Below are 23309 nucleotides of genomic sequence, written 5' to 3' on the forward strand. Positions count from 1 at the left end.
AGCCTCCAAACTTGGGGGTTTATATAGGGGAGGTTAGGGGCATTCGCAAGGTTACACATGATTGGTCAATTCAAATGGTGCACAGTTACTTTCGGCGCGGAATTACATCAGCAAGGAGTACATGCTCTCTAGCAGCTCGGCAGGCAGGTAGGGTGGCTCATCTCACTCAGGGGGGTGAAGGAAGGGGGGGGGGTGGCTACAGATGGTCAATGTCCTTGGGGCCGATAGCTGGTTTGGCAAGTCCTATCTCTGGCTCTCCCTCAGGCACGTCCGGCCCTGCACATCCGGACTCTGACAATGAGTAACCTTTTTAAAACTCTAGTTCTACATTCCCTTCTCCTTTTTTGTTAATAGTTCTAATCTTAGAACTTCATGGAGAACTCAGCTTCATCTAGCATAACAGCTTGGTATTGTTGTCTTAACATGAGGATTCTAATCTGGACACTATCCAAGCCTATACACCAAGGTCATGACTAGCTTTTAAAACTTCTACACTTATACAGACTGTGATCCCTGAGGCACAGTCCCAAGAAGTGTTAAGAGTACTAACATATGCAATGTTACATCATTTGTAATGGAAATCAAGCCTATCCCACACCTATCTTGATAGAACCCAGGACAAACATGACTGAATTTCCCTCTAGGTCCCAGCTCTCAGCCCCAACAGCTAGTACACGGCTGGTGAAGGCTGAGAATTGACGGCTGTCAGGGTGGTCAGCAGCACTAGGTATGGTCCTTTCCAGCGAGGCTCAAGTGTCTGGGCTCAGTGTAGCTGCAGTCTCCTGGAACTGATGACTGATGAGATGTCTCAGGGGTCTCCGGAGCATAGGCTGCTGTCAGCTGTGAGCAGATTTCTTTCTGTATCATCTGTAGGTCTTTTAGCCTGGCACACAAATCATTATTACTATGGCACTATGACGTGTTGGTTCAGTAACATCATCTAATACAGTCAGGGGAGCTGAGGCCCCATATAAGATCTCAAAGGGGGTAAGGCTGAATCTGGAAGGGGTGTTTCTTGCTCTGAAGAGAGCAAGAGGGAAGGAGTGTCACCCAGTCTGCACCAGTCTCCATGGTCAATTTAATTTGGTCAGGGTCTCTTTTAAGATTTTATTTATTTACTCTACCTGTCCTGAACTTTGAGGTCTGTAGATGTAATATAATTTCCAATCGACCTCTAAATACTTGGCCACACCGTGGCTTACCTTGGCAACGAAAATAGGGCTGTTGTCTGACCAGATTACCTTGGGCACTCCAGACTGGGGGAAGATTTCTTCCAGTATCTTCTTGATGACTATCGAGGCCGTCTCTTGCAGTTGTTGGCTTCACCAGGGCATCCAAGAGATGGTAAAGGCATCTGCAGCACTGATGTGCTGGGGGGTAGAAGTTCAGCCATCCCAGATGACATTGTGTTGTCCACCATGGCAGCACCCACTTGTCTCTGACCTTCATTCATGAAGAGAACTGTTCCCGTCTGTGGACAAGGTCCTCGGCTTTCAGCAGGGGTCAATCAGCCAGTCGCAGAGGTCTTTCCTCTACCCATGGGCTTCTGCCAGTACTTGACACTCGTGCTGTGGTGGCTCCAGGTCCGGATTGGGCAGCAAAGTGACCAGATTGTCCCCAACCGGTGGAGAATCTAGTCCATGGCAGCTGACCAGTGGTCCCATCTTTTGGGACACTCTATTTAAAGGCAAAACATCAGCCACTCTATCACAGTTTAAGTCCTGGATTGGGTGATAATTGTTAGTGCCCGGCTGGCAGGAGTGATGTGTTCCAGGTAGAACAGGACTAAGTCACACACACATCTCCCAGCATCAGGTACTGGTGCACTGAGACAGGTCCATAGTCTGCAGATATACATACACATGGCCTCACCCAGCCATTTCAGCCCACACAAGCCATTTTGGAGAGCAATTTTTTTCATGAGCAAGGGATAGGGGCAGTCAGGGATGACCATGAACTAGTGGGTGGGTTACCCGGCCCACGCCAAGGTCCACTGTTCTTCGGGCAGTCCATAAGTATTGTTCGTTGCCAGTAGCCCCTTGCACTCAAGGTCTTTGGATATTGGCCCACTGGGGGGCATAGGAGCACAGAGCATTGGGTCCCTGTCCAGCACTCTAGGACCAAGAAGCTCTCCAGTGGCCCCTCTTGTTCTTTCTTGGGCAGTCCCTGACCCAGTGTCCTTTTTCTTTGCATTAGGCACACTGATCTTTAGCCAGGAATTCTCTTCTGTTGCCAGGTACTATCTTCCTAGGTTCCCTAACTACTGTGGCCAGTATATGTTCTTCTCTCATCTTTTATCTCTTTAGCTCTCTAACTTCCTCTTCTTTTTGTCTCTTTTCTTCCCTAGCTTCCTGCTCTTTTTACCTCTTTCTTTCTTTCTTTCTTTCTTTCTTTCTTTCTTTCTTTCTTTCTTTTTTTTCAGTCTCTCTGCATCATCTTCTACAGCTATTAGGTGCTGTCCACTTTTCTGCACAGACCCTGAACCACACATCAAACTTATTTTCTCTGCAACTTACAATAACTCTCTCAGTGACTTAGCTTAACCCTTCAAGTTTCTGTAACTTTCTCTTCATATCCTTTCCTTATCTTAGCCAGATTGGTGGGGCATTTTCCAGCCCCTCAGAGACCTACCCTTGGAGCCTGGCAGCAGACCTGGCACTCCCTACCTTTAGGCATCTGAAGAGAGCAGGCAGAAGTGAGGGCCTTCTATCCGTGTTGGAACCTTCTTTCTGGCCTCCAGTAGGATTCCGTCTTTCCTCAGTGGTAAAGAAGACCTGTAACAGTTTCTAACAAGCATCTCAAGTGGGATGGTGAGAAAACAAGAAGGGAATCTAGAGAATAGAGGTCCACTGAAGAGGACAAATAGCATTTAGTCACACAGCTAAACCAGGAGGCCTTTTTTGGACAAAATGGCCATTGTACAAATAAGCACAAGCTTTGTCTATGAAACGGAAAGGTGAGCAGAGAGGCAGCAGATCTGTTATCGACTATCTCTCTAGACTTAGATTTTTCCCTCAAGGAGTATAACAAAAGGATGGAGAGATGGTTAGAACCTGGGTGCTAGATGCCAGGTGGCTGACAAAAGAATTGTAACCAGTTCACCTGGGGCTATCAGGACCTCTGTAGTAGCCCTTTACCAAACTGTCTCACTGGGTTTAAAGGCCCATGGAAAAAGAAAACATTAATCCTGACTTTGGCCACCGCCTGATAAGGCAGGCTCCCTTAAAGAACTTCTCTAAATGAGCGCTCTCCTACTGTGAGCAAATGTCAGAAATTCCTTTCTCGTTCTTGTTTTCCTTATAGTCCTCTCCCACCTTGCTCTCAGCCTTTTCAGATAGTTCCTCCTGTAGCATTTCTAACGCAGCCTGTCCCTTTTTTTTTTTTTTAATAGCCTGTTGACAGCATTTCTGATCTTTTAGGCAGCTATGCACTAAGTGTCAAACCGGCTCAAACTCCGCCTTTAAGATTCCTTACTCCCAAGCAAAATTTAAATCTTTCTCTAGCTTATCTCAGCTGGCTGCGAGCACAAGCACGGATAAAACACTATGCTTTAAAAATTAACTTTGGCTATCAACCAACACACCGCCACTAGAGCGGGGTCCATAAGATTAAGTTTCTTACTCACTAAGCATTAAGGGGACCAAGTAAAACTCTTCGACGAACAAAGCAAACAGTTTCATGATTTCAAACACAGTCGTCGGTCCAAGATTTTAAACACGGTCATCAGTCCAAATTCAAACACGAGACAAAAGTCAAAAAGACACTGGACAATACCACAGAAAACAATCCAGACAAACAAGACCAAGACAAAGCATCCTATAACCAATTTCCACTGATGCCTGGTACCTTCAGTACCTGGCCCAAACTGCAGCTTAACCTTAGCTGCTTCTGGGATACCAAACACAGAAACAGAATACAGACAACAGACACTAACACATCTAAGCACACTTGTCCGTGCCTATACTTAAATAGGCAGCCGAACGCGACCTCCAAAGTCAAGTCACAGTCAGATCTTTTTGACTGCTAGTTGCCGGGTCCTCCTGACAAAGGCTGGCTCTCGGAACGTCTTTCACGCATCCCAGAGCCAGGACCCAACAAAGGCTGGCTCGCGGAACGTCTCTCATGCGTCCCAGAGCCTGCGTGATTGGGGCGTCCCCCAGTGTGCTTTCTAAAAAGGAAAAAAAAAGAAAGAAAAAGACTATTTGGAGTAGGAATCCTTCATCTACTCACAGGTGCCTATTCGGGGTTGGGGAACCTTCTTCCACCCGTGCACAGGGCAGGAATCCTTCTTCTGCCCAGACAGTGCACTCTCAAGCTAGCTTTCCACGGGGCGGGGAACCTTCTTCCACCCGTGCACAGGGCAGGTATCCTTCTTCTGCCCAGACAGTGCACTAAGACTCTCGTGCACAGGGCAAAAATCCTTCTTCTGCCCAGACAGTGCACCAAGACACTAAACCGGTACCGAAAAACACAGACTATAGGACTTGATTCACACATACACACACACACACACACACACACACACACACACGCACGCACACATTCAGCAGCCTCTTTCCAGCACTCACACTTACGTACCTCCAAGTGGCATTCGGGGTTCGGGGGGGGGTCACGCTCCGATCCCGGACGAGCCCCCAAATGAAAGAGCGTACCCCTAAATGGGGAGCCACGTCTCTCGCTCCGATCGCGGGGTGGGGTGCCCCCAGGAATCACGAGTAGCCGTCTTGATGTAAAAGCACGAGGTAGCTTTATTAACAAGATCCGGGTCTTAGCGGGATCCCGGGTCGATACGTATCTCACACAGGAGACAGAGGAATCGACCCCGAGCCTCCAAACTCGGGGGTTTATATAGGGGAGGTTAGGGGCATTCTCGAGGTTACACATGATTGGTCAATTCAAAAAGCCAGACACAGCTGGGCTGAGAGCGTGAAGATGTTGGCCGACTGTATCACCAACCAGTCATGCTCGTGGCTACCATGTCCCTAGCAATGGGGCATCTAGCCAGGAGCTACCTTCAGTGACTTGTAGGCAAGCCCCACGAACATGTGGGACAAAAGGCAATTCTGTCTTATGTCAGAGTCAGAAATGAGGGAAAAGCTGCTGGGAATCTTGAAGTATGGTTTTGATCCATCTACCATCGTTTTTGTCAACCAGGAGGATTGTGACATGTTGGCAAAGTCCCTAGGAAAGACATAGTGCTTATACACTGCATGGAGGAAAAGGCCCGGAACAACAGGAATTTCTTCAACTTCAAGGAGCCAAGGATATTTGGTTCGGCTGGTCATGGTCATGCCCACGATATGTCTAAGGTTGTCAACTATGTTACGGCAGAACCATATTGACAGTTACGTTCACTATACTGGCCACACGGAACAAGCAAAGAAGAGTGGGGAAGCTATCACAAGAACTCAGCTATCTTCTGTGGGCTGGAGCAACTTTCCTAGAGAGCCCAGTGTCATCTTGCCTCCCCGAGCTGGTGAACTGCCCAGATGCCCAGCACAAGTCATACACCTCACCAGGAAGCTCCAGGAAGAAGCCATTCTTGTTTGACAGGGCACCTCCATTTGATTTCACGTTGTGCCTTGGTGCTGGTGCCTGTCCTTTAAAACCCTAAACCCTCATATCTCTTTTCCAGATTCTCATCCCTGTCTTGGAGACAATTAGAAACAATGATAAGCCCTGGCCTCAGACCTCTAAGGCCGAAGGCCAGTGCACTGGGCTACACAGGGCAGGAGGCAGGGAGAGCAAATTACCACAGGATTGGCTCAGTTGCTGTCTCTTGCAGCTTGGTGACTGTCCTGTTTGCTACCTGTGGCTGTTTATCACTGTCCCTAGACAGAAAAAACTAGACCACCTGATGGGACCGTCCTCATGGAGCACAAAGGTGGATGTGTAACTGTGTTTCAGTAACATTGTTGCTGAAAGTTACCCAGAGTATCTGGCACCATGAAAATTGTGGACAGTCTCTGTTGCTTTAGTAACTGTTTCCCCATTTGGAGTATAAAATAGATTAAGTGGTGTCTTAGTCAGGGTTTCTATTCCTGGACAAACATAATGAAGAAGCAAGTTGGGGAGGGAAGGGTTTGTTCAGCTTACACATTCACACTGCTGTTCATCACCAAAGGAAGTCAGGACTGGAACGCAAGCAGGTCAGGAAGCAGGAGCTGACATAGAGAGTTGTTACTTACTGGCTTGCTTCCCCTGGCTTGCTCAGCTTGCTCTCTTATAGAACCCAAGACTGCCAGCCCAGGGACAGCACCACCCACAATGGGCTGGGCCCTCCCTCCTTGATCACTAGTTGAGAAAATGTCTCACAGCTGGGTCTCATGGAGGCATTTCCTCAACGGAGGCTCCAATCTCTGTGATAACTCCAGCTTGTGTCCAAATGACACACAAAACCAGCCAGTACCAGGGGCTTTAGAACTGTGCATGGCCATATGCCTCAGGGTGCTGTGAACTCTAGGCACCCCTGCCCCAGAGAATTGTTTTAGATACAGGGACAGGGTAAGCTGGCTGTGCCCATCTTTCAATCACAGGGTGAAAAAAATTATTTTTCTGTCCTTTAAGAAGATAAGTTTATATGTTCTGCGAATGAATGCATGGATATTAAAAAACTAACAAACAATAAAACCATTCAGATTCTGCAGGAGGCTCAGCAGATAAACACACCTATGCCAGCCGGACAGCCTGTTCCTGGGTCCACGTGCTGAAAGGAGAGAACTTACTCTCCTCTACGTCGGCCTGTACTTCCCGCACATCTGAATGTGTGCAGGAGTGCATGCACGCGCGCACACACACACACACACACACACACACACACACACACACACACACACACACACTGAACACAGGAATGGAAAAAAGCACTTAGATAGCATTCAGATGTATTTGACTAAGTGATATTTTACTTTTAAGATTCCTCATTTTTATTTATGTGTGTGAGTAAGTGAGTGCCATGTGTTGAGTGGGTGGGTGGAGGTGGGGCTATGCATGACCATGGAGTCCACCTTGGAGTCTAAAAGAGGGATCAGATTTGCGAAGCTGGAGTCACAGATTATTATAACCACCCCAAGGAATGGAAACCAAAACCCTGCTCTTCTGCAAGATCCAGGTCCCCTAAACCATTGAGTCATTTTTCCAGCTCCTGAGCAAATGATACTTTCTGCATACTCCATATTTATAACCTGTCTTCACAGAGAAGGTGTTACCATTTCTCCTTAACAGATGAAAAACTGATGCTTATAGACCTTGAATAATATTGAAGGTCACGTAGCAAGTACACAAGAAGGTGGAAGCCCAAGGTCTTACACTCCAAAGATAAGGTCAGAATCTCTGTAAATGGTTGAAAAAACATTTAGACGCTGAGCCCAGCTAGTCATGGTGACACACTCTTATACTTTCAGCATTTGGGGTGGGTTGGGGAGGATGCTGGAGGCTTGTGAGTTCAAGGCCAGCCTGGCTACACAGCAAGACCCTGTCTCAGTAAATAAGTAAATAAATATATTTTAAAAATAAAAGAACTACCAGGCATGGGTACTTAAGCGGTATATACCTCAGGACACGTGTGGCTGAGTAATGTAGTGTGAATATGGGTGATCCTTCCTTACTAGGCTTCCCCACTAAGATGCCACTTAGCCACTAGGTGCCTTTCCTTCCACGTCCTGTTGCAACCATCACACACATATAGCAGGTTAGCCAACATCTCTTCCTTGTGTTCTTTGGGGGCTAGAACGGGTCTCTCGCTGCTCACTACTCAGAGGTGCAGTCTTGGCCACCAAAGCCCTTGGTAAATGTATGCTGAAGGAATAACTCCAATGTTTAGAGCAGGAGAGAGAGAGAGAGAGAGAGAGAGAGAGAGAGAGAGAGAGAGAGAGAGAGAGAGAGAGAGGGCGTGACAAGTAGGCTTGGCAAACATCCCCCCTCCCCTGATCTCCCTGTTTCTAGACACACACACCGCCCCCACACACACACATATGTGTCATGATAGTTATGTGATTTTAGTGATGGAATTCAGGTTTTTGTGCTTGCAAAGCCAGTATTTACTGCAGAGCCCTCTTCCCGGCCCAGAAACGGCAAGACTGTATCTTATTGGTTCTTTCCCACAAAGTGTGTGGCTGGGTAATTCCTTCAAGGGCATGTTTTTCTGAGGAATGCAGCACTGGCATGGGAGCTTGTAGGTTCGAGGCAGAAAGATAGTTTTATCCTGGAAAATAGCAAGCCACTAGGAGTAGGAGCTGTAGCGGAAGGTAGGGGAAGTTAAGATCACCAGAGGTCAAATTCACTTTGAGCATGAGAAAGTTACTTGAAATAATCTAATTGGGAGAAAGTTACTCTGATTCCCTCCCTTGCCCACCCACCCATGGATTTCAGTTATTTTTTGCATTGTTCCCATTGTGTTGAGATCTCCCCCACCAAAGTTAATCCCCCAGGCTACTTCTGTTTGCCCCACAATGTCTAGTCTTTGCTTTTCACTGTTGCTTTTGAAGTTCTTTTCTTGTTCATTTCAGGGTCAGTGATGTAAGACTAGAGAGAGGAGTTCAAAATTAGAGTCACGCCCTCCTGGGCTTCGAGGCCCTGCTTGGGTGTGAGGGGCAGACAGCCTTCTGTGAGGGAGCAAGCAAGCAACAGAGCAGAAGAAAGCTAAGTAATAAGTAACTGCTGGATAGGGGTTAGCGAGCCGCTAGTTTCATGGGGACCTCGGATTTGGATGTTGTTGGTCATCCTACTTTCACATAGCACTGGCTTAAAGGGTTTTCTCTGTTCTTACACACACACCTTCCAGACAGTGTACAGTATGGGCCCCCGTTTACCCTGTGCAGTACTGGGATTGAACTTAGGGCATGGCATGTGCTAGGTCTTAGTGCTGGGCTATGTCACAGTCTTATACCTCAAATTCCGGGTATGTTATTGCGGGGCTCATGGATACCTCTGCCCTCACTGGCTCACTTTAAACAGAGAGGCTGTTCACCCGCCCACCTATCCGTAGCCTGTGGTGTGTCTGAGAGCTGATGCTCAGCTTCGTCTGGTGTGTAAGTTGGGATGTAGGCTTACCTCTGATTGCATGGCATATTCTGTCGTGGTCCCCCCCCCCCCTACAGTTCTGTACTGTACAGAAGATTTGTCAGCCGGCCTTAATGCTGTTATTGAGATCTGTACAACCTCAGGTGCTAGCTTCATTTCTGTGAAAGAGAAGGCTTCTACTGAAGTATAAATGGCTCTCCGCCTTCTAAGATGCCACACAGAACAGAAGAATCCTGATCCCAACGGGCTTCTGTCTCATTCACCAATGACCTCCTTAGAATATGGCTTCCGCCACTAAGCATGATAAACCTTCACAGTGTGATTTGCTGGGAACTCACTATTTTGTTGTTGGTGTTCTTGGTGTTGGTGGTCTTGGTGTTGGTGCTCTTGGTGTTGGTGTTCTTGGTGTTGGTGGTTTGGTTTTGGCTTTGGTTTTTCAAGACAGGGTTTCTCTGTGTAACAGAGCTCCAGATGTCCTGGACTCACTTTGTAGAGACCCCGTTCGCCTCGAACTCACAGAGCTCTGCCTGGTTCTGCTTCCTCAAGTGCTGGGATTTAAGATATGCACCCAGCACACTATGCAAGCTTTAAACTTCTTCATAGAATTAAAGGAGTAAACACACCATTGCTTGCTTATTCTGTTCCTCTCTCTCCTCCTGGATTCGTATCCGGTCAGATATTTAAGTAAAGAGGGGGTGTGGTTTCAGGTTTGTGGATATGTCTGTCAGCCTTGAGAGCAGGGATATGCTCCTCGAGGGCTCTCTGGTGTTGCAGTGAGGATTCTTCTAGGTTTAATCAGCAGCAATCTAGAAAGCACAAAGCCACGATCCTCATGAATTCAGTAAATAATTCTAAGAATTGATATTGCAGTTTACATCATTATTGCGTCTGCCTATCAGTATCTCGTCTATCTGTTGCGTGTCTGTTTATTTGCATATGTGGTGGTATACATGTGCTATGTAGAGTCACTTCTTTACATGGGTCCTAGGGATTGACCTCAGGACATCAGGATTCAGGACAAGTGCTGTTACCCGCTGAACCGTCTTGCCTGCCAGTAGGTTCTATTTGGAATGTTACAAATAAACCAAGAGGCATCACTGAGAACAGTGAAGGTTATTTTTAAGGACAGGAAAGGTCCTTGTACTCTGAAGAAGCTATGCCTCTAGTGTCTGCCTCCTCTTCCTGCGTTGAGATGGACAACCTTGCTGTGTAGTTCATTCTAGCCTCAGACCCGTGGTTGTTGGGAATGGCTTTCCTTGTCAAACTCATATTACTCTTGCCTCAATCCCCGCAGTGTAGGAGCCGTCACAGTGATCCTTTCTCCTGTGAGGTCAGCGGTCATGTTGGATTAGGGTCCTGCCCTTCTTATTTTACTCAACCATAAGCATTTACCTCTCCTTAAAGGATCTCTCAAAATACAGCCTCATGAAGGTTGGAGATTCCAAATGTGGATGGGAGGAGATTAACACAGTTTGACCTGCAAGCAAAATGGTCTCAAAGAGCATCTGTCCCTAACTGGTAGTTTGAATGGGAAAAGTCCCCCATAGGCTCAGGCATTTGGAAACTGTTCCCACTTGGTATTGTCTGGGGAGGTTTAGGAGGTGCGGCCTTCCTGAAGGGACTCAGTCACTAGAGGCAGGCTTTGGGGTTGTATTGCCTTTTTCATTTCCCTCTCTGTGCTTCCTGTCTTAGCTCTCATGCCTGCCCACTGTCTCATCTCCCTTCTATACATTTTCTTGATCATGGTATTTTATCACAGCAACAGAAAAGTAACTAGTGTGCCCCACTCACAGGAAGAATTTGTCCTTGGGCTTTTAAAAAATTGATTTATTTTATTGGGAGAGTATATGGCTTTATAGTTATCATGTCCCTTTTTTAAAAAAGTAAGTTGTATTCTCCTAAAGCTGTAGATTAGAATCGCTCAGCCTGTGTCTAGTACAGAGCTCGGCACCATATTTATTAGGAATTTAATAAATAGTTCATAGATCTTAAGAGCCGGATGGGTACACGCTAAATGTCTAATTTAATTTCCTGACATATATACAAATGGGAGGGAAAAGGCACTGGAGAAAAACTTAAGTGTTTATCAAAGCCACAAGTTCCGAAGACGAAGCAGAGCACAGTCTTCCGGGCATGGAGTCTCTGACTTCGTGTCACCCAGCACTGCCTGGGAGTAGAGCTCAGAGGAGGTTGAGAGTCTGTGCTGTGGTAAGAACATCCCTCCAGGTACAAACTCAAAGCTGTCTATGTCTGATCTATAGAAAAATTTATGTTATACTCGGTGCAATTACAACTTTTTGCCACTTATTAAGACTTCAGAGATACAAACCAGTAGCCCAGTAATTGCTTTCTTGAATCTGCCTTTAATAATTACATTTAGTAAGGCTGTATCGAAAATGAGAAAGGCAGAGACTAATGGAAAACTAGATTTTTCACTGAATTAGAAAGCAAGACAATCCATATATTGACAACACTTCAAGTTGAAACAGATCAGGAAAACTGTTTCGGACTGTTTGCGCAGAGAGGCAGACGCAGGCCTGATGGGCAGCGGCACCGGGTTTTATGGAAGCAGAGAAACTCTCAGAGATTTCATGCAAATCGGCACGCTGACGGGTGAGAGCCCAGCTCTGATTTTGGGAGAAGTCATTTGAATCTTTTAAAGCCTGGAATTTCTCCGCGGTGCTAACGAAGCAGCAGAAAATAAAGAATCGTGTTAATGAAGTGAAAATATCTTTGAATTGGAAGAAAAGAGAAAGGTGCACAACTCATTTGGGGGTCATCTCTTAACCAGAGAGAAACCCGAGCCCGGAGAACGCTAGGAGGGTTGTTATGCTCGTTTCTGTGGTGTTGGAGATAGTGTTTTTCATGACCAGAAAAATTAATCACTTTAGTTTCCTTGTGTTTCAGGAGCCTATCAGAGAGATGTAACAGTACATTAACTCTTCCGGGCTGTGTAGGTATTAGGAAAGTGATGTCATAATCGTGACTGAATCAAACAGAATCACTGCCACATCTTCACCTGTAAGAGGGTCGGAGGCCAAGAGACCAGGTCAAATAGGCTCTCACATGCTGGCTTTCCTCCCAGCTCCAATGCTGACTCTCCTGCTTACTTGTGTGGGGTCCAGAGAGCCTTTCTCAGGTGCTGGGTTATGGGAACTTCGGAAAAACTGCCTTCCTAAGGAGCCGAATCTTTTTAACAGTGTTAACTATTAGCCTGGAATGGCAGGCCAGCATTCGCCACTGGCATCTTATGTATCCCACCAAGGTGAGAGGTTTTGAACTAGAGAAGCCAGGTAGCGTGTAATCTTGAACCAGACTTAGAGCATTTCCTTTTAGGTCAAGAAGAGAGCAGTAAGAAAAAGAAACCAATGGGATAAGACCAGAACAGAAAGTGTGTATACGGTTGAGGCTTTCTGAAAACCACTGTCGAGCCAAGATAAACCTGGTTCTTTAGTGTGATAGATTGAACTGATTTCACAGCGGAAGTTGCACAGGCTGGGGGAGTTGGGCAGGGCAGGGAGAGACCAGGATAAGGGTGGCCTCCTTTGGAGCATGTGTGTCTGACACAGCCATGGTGAGATGCTCTACTTTGGTAAAATATTAAGATGTAAAACAATACCTTGTCACCCACCTTACATTATAGATAACAGCCAGCGGAGAGCTAGGAAGTGGCTTCCCTGTGTTTCTGCCTAGCAAACGTCAAAGAGGGATTCCTGATTTATGTGGACTTTTTGTTTTCAAACTAAACATTTTCAAGTCAAAAAAGGTGTGTGTGTGTGTGTGTGTGTGTGTGTGTGTGTGTGTGTGTGTGTGTGTTCGTTCGTGTTCCAGTGTATGCGTGCCAGTACTCTTGTGTGGGAGTGCACATACACACGTGTGCATATACATGGGGAGACCAGAGGGTGACCTCAGGTGTTCTGCCCAGGACTACCATCTATCTTCTTTGGGACAGATTCTCCTAACGACCTGGACCTCATCAATTAGGCTAGGCTGGCTGGTCAGTGAGCCCCAGGGACCCTCTAGTTTTCATCTCCCAAGCACTGGGATTATAAGCCTTGGCATCATTGTATGTGGATGCCAGGGACCGAACTCATGTCCTAGTGCTTACGAGACAAGCCACCATTCTTGCAGCCCCCTGTTAAATTTTTCATGTGTATTGATTCCAAGTAATGTTGTCCTCTTGTGGTTTGTCCCTGAAAGCCACACAACAGTACAAATAAAACCTTTATTTCCTACCACCCACCATATTTACACTGGATGTCCTGTCCCTGAGAGCCAGGCAGCTTTACTTCTTGGGAGATGTTTTTTGTCCCTTTTGGGACAACACTGTGATTTTTAGTCTGAGAAAAGCCAGGCTGAGCAAAGCTATTCTGGGGAGCAGAACTCTGGACACACGTAGAGAGCACATCACGGCTGGAGGCAGTACTTCTTATTCTGTGAGCCATTTTTGTCAACAACAACAACAAGAAACAAAAACAAAGCAACGAAAAGGACTGTGTCCAAATGTTTCCTTTAAACCTGTATGCACTGGTTCATGGGGAACTGCTTGTCAGGAGTCCCGCGACTACTTTGTCTCTGGTTATGGACAGGTAGGGTAAGGATTGAACTGTGGGTGGAGGCCTGCAGAGCAGGGCCTGCCTGCTGCACTTACTCAGTGTCTGAGCTCTCCATGGTTTCCTGCCTTAGATTTTCTGTGGCTCCTGGGAATGCCTGAATTAGAGCCTTGCATGTTCAGTTTCTCCGGAGACTCTGGACAGCATTTTCTAAGAGTAAGCAGCCCCATGCAGACGGCAAAGAAGCCCTCAACACGATTATATTTCTGCAAGTCAACACCTTTTCCTGAATCCATTGTTCTTTTTTAAAGCAGTCAGACAAATTAAGCGATTATGATATATCATGTAACTAGGAGAACCTCTTTGTTTGGTGTAAGAGAAATCAATACCAGAAGTGCATGGAAACGCCCTTCCTCCTCCTTTAGCAGCTCCTGGTACGAGGGTCTAGAAATGCTGATCCTACACGAGGAATGACAGTGATTCATGCCGAGCCCCAGCTCGCTACACACCCGACTCCTCTCCCAGGCCCTTCGCCACTGGCATTGGCCATGGAGATCTAGAAAAAGTAACAATTGGTTTGATGCAGAACTTTAACTATAATTTTTATAAATGCGTTTAGAACTTAAGGTCTGGGACGGTGCAGGGTTTCTTGGCTTCTAGTGGGTTAATTTAACCCAACACAAACCAGTGGATTGTTTCTGTGCATTCCGCCATGCTCTCATCTTCACTGTCGCCCACTCTGACCATTCTTCGCTGGTCCCCCAGGACTCCCAGTTCCTTTTTCCTGTCTCCTGACTGGCATTCCCCTACTGCCCTTCTTTAAAATAATATTTATTATTTTGGGAGAGGCTCACTCTGTCTTTACACTTTCTGCTGATTTCCAGAAACAGATTACAGCTGTATGATATGAGAAAAATAAAAGCTGTGAGTCACTTTACACCCCGCCCAGATTTTGTATCTCAAAGGATTCTAGAACGAATTGAGAACCAAGCGTGTGCCTGTCTGGGTACCAGTGCATCTTGGCTTACTTGTCTCTTCCGCCATCAGCCCTAAGACATTAGATGTGTTACTGTGAGGAGACAAGACAAGCTCAGAGGCACCGCAGCAAAGGCAGATGTGAATGCCGGGTGCATCTGGACTGCTCACCATTCCAAGCCATCGTGTAGCTTTCTCCCAAACAGATCAAGACTGATAGTTGCTTTTCCACGCAAGACCTTGTTTCAAAGTGCTTTACGCAGATTGTAGATTCTCCTTAGTAGTACACATTTCAAGTACATTTTTATTTTATATGTCTGGGTGTTTTGCAGACATGTACAGTGCTCGTGAAGTACAGAGAGGGTGTCAGAACTGGAGTGACACCATGTGGTTTCTGAGAACCCTGAGATCCTTTGCAAGAGCAATCAGTGCTCTTAATTTCTGTGCCGTGTCTCCAGTCCACAGTAAACTTCTGACCATCTTTTTACCGACTCAACATTATACTTTCTACAGAACATGTTAAACAGCGTAACCTGCCTCAGGTTTCACTAGGTTTTCTTCCTCATGGGAGTAACTTATTTTACTCTTTTTACAGTTAATATTGCTAGGCTGGAATGAGGTATTTTCTTGTTCTTTCTAGTTTGTCTCCTGGTGTTAGCCAGCTTTCTGGTATCGTAACAGGCCCCATGTAATAATCAGTTTGTGAGCTGTGAGGGCAGTTTGGTATTTAGTTTTGAAGGATCCAGTCCATAGTCGCATGGATCTAGTGCCTTTGGGCTGTGGAAGGCTGCAAAGCATAGCAAAAAGCTAGCGGTACAGCAAGGATGGGCACCTTCTGGAGCCAGGAAGCAAAGGCAGAGGAAAAGAAGGGACTGAGCTTCTGCGGTCCCTCAAAGACACAACTTAGTGACCAGAGGACCTCTCATAAGGCCCTACCTAGTAAGAGTCATCCTCCCTGCCCCTCTGTCTCTCTGTCTCTCTGTCTCTCTGTCTCTTACACACACACACACACACACACACAGTGTGCACACTTTGGGGTCAGCTCCTGCAGTGGTAGAGACAGTGATAAACAGATGTGGTAGCTGAATTACTGTTACGTGGAGTCACCTTTTTCTCTCTCCAGTAACCTCCCTAAGAAAGAATTTTAACCACCATTTTATAAGTTAATAACATAAGTAGGCAACATTATTGAGAAGTCTTATTAAATGCCAGACCGTGTGATAATAATTTATATAGATAATCTCAATCCTCAACCCAGCCTAGGTGCCAGCACCATCTTAAGCTCCAGGTTGTGCATGGGGATACTGGGGGCTTCTGCTTGTGTTGTTACAGTGTAACGTCATAGCTCAACCAATATCTGCGGATATATGAATAAGTAATAAATAATGAGTGGATATTTAAGAAATTCATGGTCATATTAGAAAGCAATAATTGAAGTCTGGTACAATGGTGTACAAACACCTCTGCCTTCGGAAGGCTGAAGCAGGAGGATTATGATTTTGAGGCCTGCCTTAGCTCCGTAGCTAGAACTGTCTCAAAGGTGTATCTGTAATGAGTAGTTGTCATTTATTATTTTTATGTTATTTTAAAATGAAAAGGAAGGAACTTTACTACCTATTTCCTAATAATAGGAATAAAATGTGCTCTGGTACAAATCCTCATTTAGAGATAATTAAAATCATTAGTAACCCCAACACTCAAAGGCCTGTTTTGGGGTTCTCTTTCAAATTGGACTATTGTCAAGAAGATAAATACAGGTACTTTTTTTGGACTTTTTTCAGTTGGTACTATATTACAGATATTTTCTCAAAGCATTGCTATAGGTTCCTCTTGAAAAAATTTCCTGAACAAAAGTTCTAAAACATAACGTGTATTTGACGTACCCGTCCGTGGAGTCTATTCTGTAATGCTGACAATTAATTGAGATTGTGCTACGCTTGACATATAGCCGGCGTTTTAGAGGAAGCATGGATGGCAGCAATGCTTGGGCTCCTGCAAGCTCCGAGAGGGGCTGGAATTGGACCTGTGAGCTGTCAGGACAGAGGGAGTGAAGGCCTGAAGGGCTAGCCTGCCCTGCACTGGCGGTATCTAGCAGGGTGGGGAGTTGGCCATGGTAAAGGTTCAGTGGGTAAGTTTTGGGTTCTGGAAGCAACTGAAAAAGTCATTCTTTTTATTCCTGTTGGAAGCCATGGGTCCATGATCAGAGGGTACAGTCTATAGCTGAGCAGTTTGAGAGAAGAAAGGTGGGTTCTTGGTTCTCTGTGTGACAAGCTGTTTCAGATGCCTATGCAGCCTCTGAGACAGGCTGTCTTCAGAAGCCCTTAGAAACAGTTTTCTGCTTCCTTCTGACAACTTCGTCTGCCTCTTCATAATTAGCAATAATTTTTCCTTCTTTTGCAAAGCATCTTGCCAACTGTTAGTGTACAGGCAATAACACTGGCCTCTCCTCAGGGACCTAGCAGCTGCCTCTGTCATGACCTACTACCTCCAGGTGTACTAGGTGTGTATGACAAATAAAAGGACCCGCCTGCCACCCCAGCTCTCTTTCTGTGTTCTCTCTCTCTCTCTGCATGTTCTTGCATGCCCCCTCCCATCTCTGCCTCTCTACCCATCTCTTTCTCCCTTTCTGACCCCCCCATTTTCTCTACCCTCATCGCTCTGTTCCCTCCCTCCCTCCCTCCCTCCTGTCTGTCTGTCTGTCTGTCTATAAGTTCACTCATCTGTCTTTATCCTATCTCCAGGTCCTCATTCCTCTCCCTTCCACCAATAAACCCCTTTACACCAGATCTGTTAAAGGCCTAATTTCTCAGGGTTGTACCTCGGCTCTGGGCCACCATGGGTTCCCCTTCGCCACATATGTCACAGCACAAAGACCAAAGCCTGTGTTCTCTGGCGTGAGTACTATCAAGTCACTCTTATTTCACGAGTGAAGATGCTGTAGCATAGCTGTTTACAGATTTGCACAAGTTAATAAGCAGTGGAGATAAAATGTATTTGTCTTCATTCTTTCAGAGTAGATTGGGAAGGACAATGGGAGGGCTCATAGAGCAACTCTCTTCTGCATTGTCTAACAAATGCAGTTTATTAGCACAGCTCACGCAAGTCCAGCCAGGGCAGCATCCATATTGAATCGGGTATCTGAGCCAATGTCATAAGATATTGAAGCTAATGAAAAACTATGTAGACGATAACGTGTATGACCTGATGGGCTTGGCTGCTTTTTTCCCCTCGCTGAACTGATTGATTGGTTTTGTGTCATAAGGAGAAAAACGAAGACTTTCATAATCAAATAATCCATCAAAAGGCAGCCACTCAAGCCACTGTGAGGGAGGAAGATGGAAACCTGAGGCTGCGAGCGAATCTGTAATCCGAGGCCCCACCAACATCAATACGCCCAAGAAACCTTCCCTCTGTCTCTGTAGAAACACCTCAGACATTTGACCTAATTGGCATCATTCCAATGACGTTGGAAAGCAGAAGATGTGCAGGAGGGAAATTAGATGTGTCCAGGGCCCCAGGGTTCAGGAGTGCAGTCATGGCGGCCCTCAGGAGCTCCTGTCCCCTGCATCTCTTGCTGTCTCAATTTTCAGGTCTCCACTGACTACTGTGTGGAGTCAGCCCGCTCCTTCCACTTTTACGTGGCTGCTGGGGTTCACATGCCTCACCGAGCTTGTGCAGCAAGCCCCTCATCAGTTGAGCCACCGTGCGCAAGGTCAAAAGTATTCCTTCATCGTTGTTGAGTTAGTGCTGCTCAGTGCAAACTACGTCAAGTGAAGGCTGGTGCCAAATTGTGTTCTATTTAGGTTGTGTGTTCCGCTTGAGCCTGTATATTGTATAGGGGTTGTTTTAAGAGGGTAGGGGATTTAAGACAGTTTCATTCTGTAGCCCGGGTTAATTTGAAACTCATAGTGTAGCCCAAGCTGTGCTCAGTTCTAGCTCAGCCTCCTGTTTTCTTGGACTATAAACATGAGCTATCATACCTCGCATAAATTTGAAGTCCATACCTCTCTTTCTTGACAGAGAATGGCAAAGGTCTTTGGGATCCTCACTAGGGTCTTATGTTTGAATTAGTATTAATTACCCTCCCCGCTTTTTCTGTTAAGGGCTACTTAAAGTCTTCTTATTTCTTATTTGAATGTGAATGCTTTCTAAGCTTCAAAAATTCTTATTTTAAGATTCTTCTCTCATTTTCTTTTTAGGTGAGGCCTCTTAACTTTGTGTCCCTGGCACCTTTTCTTTGGTGTTTTTAAATCCGTATCTTCAGAAGAATCCTGAAAGTATACATGAGACACCCAAGTGCCCCTACGTGTCTGAAAACTTACCTCACCTCATATTAGCTGATTTGGCAGGGACGGAATCGGCTAACCATCACCCACTATCCACGCTGACTGCACTTGACAGTGGCGTCTCCAGCCAGCTTTTCTGTAGCCTCTGGCACGCAGTGTGGTGGAGAAAATGTTCAGTAATCCTGACTTTGTTTCTGCTCCCCCCCCCCCATGTGCCCTGTCCTGGCACACTTCTCTTCTGCCTGAATAAATACCATGTCTAAAATCAGCTCAAGGGGGAAAGCATTTATGTGACTTCCAGGTTATGGTCTCTCATTGAAGGAAGCCAAGGCAGGAATTCAAGGCTGAGACCATGGAGAAATGCTGCTCCCTAGCTTGCTTCAGGCTGACCTTCAGGCACCAAAAGTGGAGTGGTCCCTTTGTATTTCTCAGCAATTTAGAAAATGACTCCATAGACATATTCAAAGGCCATCTGAGAAAGGCAGTTCTTCAACAGAGGGGCCTGTTCCCAAGTGTGCCCCGCTGATAACACAAGCTATGTATATGTTAGCAATACCTTGTTGTTTTTGTAATTAAAAAAAAAAAATTCAGGTGAATAGATGTGACTGTCCTTGGCTTATCTACCTGCCTCAATTTCTTTATGTTTAGAGAAACAAAAGACCATGACCAAAGCAACACAAAGGACACCTTGTGACTGGGGTTGCAGTTTCAGAATGTTAGAGCCCATGATGGTGAGGCAAAGGCATGGCAGCAGGAGCAGCTGAGGTCTCACATCTTGATCCATTAGCATGAGGCAGAGAGCACATTGAGAATGGCAGGAAACTTTCTTTAGAACCCTCAAAGCCCACCTCCAGTGGCACTCCTTCTCCTCCTAACAGGCCACGCCTCCTAATCCTTCCCAAACACTGCCCCCTGGGGACAAAGTGTTCAAATACATGCGCCTATGGGGGTCATTCTCATTCAGCCCACAGACTGTTTCCATGGTCTCAGCTCGCGGAAATTCAAATATTGTCTTTATCTTTGGTTTTTCCTCATGCTTACAATGGTTTGTTTGTTTGATCAGGAATTCTTCCAATTGGCTATTTTCTCTTCCCAATAAGTGTTTGCTGTTTTGGTCCTATTTGCTGTCGTGAATTTTCTCCTGAGAAAATTGTATTGATATGGCCACTATCCCCCCTCCCCCATACACATAAGTACAAGAGGTATTATAAGCACTATATTGTGATAATTCTTTAGGGTTTTTTTTTTTTTTGAAAGAGCATGGGTAATTTTATATGTATTTTCTTTAATTTTTTTGAAGTTCAGTTTTAAAATATTGAGAAAAACTCCTTTATTTCCATCCAAAACAATACAATTAATTCATGATGTTTATCGTTTTATCCACTTAGTATTTTAGAATAGGGTAATTTTTATTTAGAATTAAATAAGGGAAAATGTACTTTTTAACTTTTAAATTTAGTCATCAAATATAATAATCTTCTCCACTTAGAGCCGCTCCTAAAATTACTTGTATTGTGCATTTATACAGGGTCTTTATGTTGTCCTGGTGCTGTAGACGAGGCTGGCCTTGAATTCACAAAGAGTCTCCTGTTTCTTCCACCTCCATGTAGGAGGCTTGGGTCTTTATAAGTGAGTCCGTCCACTGGAACTTGGTGTAATACTGTGTCTAAGACAGATTATGGGGTTAAATTATGGTTTGCAAGAGCAGCCAAGTTGTATAATCTCCCTATTTCCTGCCTTCCCTAGAAAGTGGGAATAATGTTGTACCTGTCGTGTAGGACTTGTATGAGAATTAAATGGGTTTTTACTGTGAGTAAAGAATTGGGTTAGGTCTCCAATTCAAATCTTTTAAAACATAAACTACACACATATACATTAAATCGTTGTTATATAATAATAATAATAATAATAATAATAATAATAATAACAGTAATATATTGCTTTATCTTCTTTTTCTGGGTAATGTCTATGTTTTTCTGCTGTATTTCAGATTTCCTGTGTCCTTCTGGCTTTGACCAATGGTAATGCTTTGCTTTGTTGATCTGTCTTTCCCTAAGGGTTTGTGTATCTCTCCACTGAGTTGGGTTTATCCACTTACATTTTCTATAAAATTGGGATGGGGAACAGCAGTGATTTCTTTGAATATATTTACTTTACTCTCTAACCTTCATTAACTGAATCTCTCTTCTCCTCTTAGACATCACTTTCAAATGTGGTGCTTTCTTCTAAAAACAAACAAACAAAAAACTACCTTTACTATTGGGTATTAAAGATATACTAAGGTCGTGCCTATATTCCAACCAGAGGGATTAAAAGTGTGTGTTAAGGCTGAGTCACAATTAGAAACAATTTTTTTCAGTAAATAATACAATCTTGGGGTCTTCAGTTTATAGATATATTTTGCTGTTTAATTATATGGTTCACTGACAGTGTTTTTTTTTTCTTTTTTGTTTTTGTTTTCTGTTTTGTTTTTGTTTTCTATTTTGTTTTGTTTTGTTTGAGCCAGGGTTTCTCTGTGTAACACAGCCCTGGCCATCCTGGACTCATTTTGTAGAATAGGCTGGCTCACAGAGGTTTTCCTGCCTATATCTCTCCATTGCTGGAATTAAAGGCGTGATCCACCATAACCAGCTATTAATTTATTTTTTAGTTGTTTTCCCCCTCTTGTTGCAAAATATTTGATCATACTGTAACCCCAAAATTGAATTATTTACTGAAAAAAGTTGTTTCTAACTGTGACTTAGCCTTAGCACACACCTTTAATACCTCTGGCTGAAATATAGACATGCCCTTAGCAAACATCTTTAATCCCAAACAATAAAGGTAGGGTTTTTGTTTTTTGTTTTGTTTTTAGAAGTTTGAATATTGGGCCTAGATTAGATTGTACAGAGGCTGGAAGCCTCCAGGTCTAGGCCTAGGTTAGCAGACTGAGGCAGTAAACCTTGGTTACGACAATTACATCAGAGAAATAGAATATAACTTTTCCATCTTCATTTGTGCTTGTTTCATGCTGGATAGTTTTTAATTGCTAGAGTCTCAACACTTGCCTTTTCTTCCTCCATGACTAATCTGTTATTCATCATATCCAGTGTAATGTTCATTGAGGATATTGATGATTTTGTCCACAAGCCCCATTCCTGTGGTTTGGGTTTTCTTTTATAGATTCCCCTTAGCCCTTCATCCTGGATCTTGGAAGAAAGAAATTCCCTCAGAACAAGAGTACCAATGAATGTTTTTGCCCTCCAGTCTTGTGTCTTTTTTGAATCAGTGTCTGTCATTGGTTTTTCTTCCCTTTTTCTGCTGCTTTTCAGTTGGTTATCAAACTAGATTTTATCTGGCTTGTGGGTTACATGTATATATACATATATATGTATATATATACACACATTTATATGTGTATATATATTATTTATTTATTTATTTATTTATTTATTACATGTAAGTACACTTTAGCTGTCTTCAGACACACCAGAAGGAGTCATCAGATCTCATTACAGATGGTTGTGAGCCATCATGTGGTCGCTGGGAATTGAACTCAGGACCTCTGGAAGAGCAGTCAGTGCTCTTAACCACTGAGCCATCTCTCCAGCCCTATTTTTACATTTCTTAAAAATATTAACTCATGCACAATTTTCCCTGCCTCTGTCCTCAGGGAGCCCTTCCTTGCATGCTGTTTAACACTCTTGTCAAGCTCCATGCCTGACTTTCCTGAGTATATCTCATGAACACCATGTCACTTGTGCACAGATGTGTCATCCAGCTCAGTCATTACTCAGGGTCTCAACTCCTTGAAAGACAGGCTCTTTTGTCTTTTCATTACTGAATCCTAGAGCCTAGGACAGTTCCCAGGCACATTGTAAACCCTTTGTGCGTATGTTAAATTAATTAACAGCTGAATGCCAGGTACTATGCTGGGTGCCTTCCACACACTGTTCTTTGAGTCCTAAGATGTCACTACTACCCCAGAATGTAATTTCTACACTGGAACTTTTCCAGGGCCACAAAATGAGAAAAGGGTTTTCTGTGTGGTAGAAATAATAAGAAAATGTCCTGACTTGACTCCATCCTGGCTAACCAACTTCCTTTCCAAAATGTTTGCTCAGAACCCAGAAGGAAAAAAAAAACAAATATTAGCAGCACTGGGTACATTATGTATTTTCAATGACAATATATTAGAGTTAACACCTGTTATGCACTTCTCTTGTATCGGTGTCCCTTCTACTCCTCTGCCTACATTGTGAACTTAGTGTTTGTGAAGAGTTACTGTAGAACTTGAAGGCAGAACCATTTTGGGCAGGAGATGGGATGGCATTTCTTGAGACAGCCAGAGCATAATGTATCTATGATGGTTTGTATATACTTGTCCTAGGGAGTGTCACTATTAGGAGGTGTATCCTTGTTAGAGAATGTGTAGCCTTGTTAGAGTGGGTGTTGCCGTGGGTGTGGACTTTAAGACCCTCCTAACTACCTAGAG

General features: G+C 44.6%; 1 protein-coding gene across 8 annotated transcripts in view; it reads left to right on the forward strand.

The window, feature by feature from the left end:
* Positions 1–23309, forward strand: part of Snx24 (sorting nexin 24) — a 153913-nt gene that overhangs the window by 60932 nt on the left and 69672 nt on the right. For 2 of the 8 annotated variants that reach the window (XM_087593115.1, XM_087593113.1), the window contains one exon: positions 20826–20856. In XM_087593115.1, the coding sequence (XP_087449241.1) occupies positions 20854–20856 (3 nt within the window). In that variant the 5' untranslated portion in view covers positions 20826–20853. 8 annotated transcript variants of the gene reach the window in all.

This window comes from Rattus norvegicus, chromosome 18 (assembly GCF_021556685.1).
Source record: "Rattus norvegicus strain SHRSP/BbbUtx chromosome 18, alternate assembly SHRSP_T2T, whole genome shotgun sequence".
NCBI classification, from domain to species: Eukaryota; Metazoa; Chordata; class Mammalia; order Rodentia; family Muridae; genus Rattus; species Rattus norvegicus.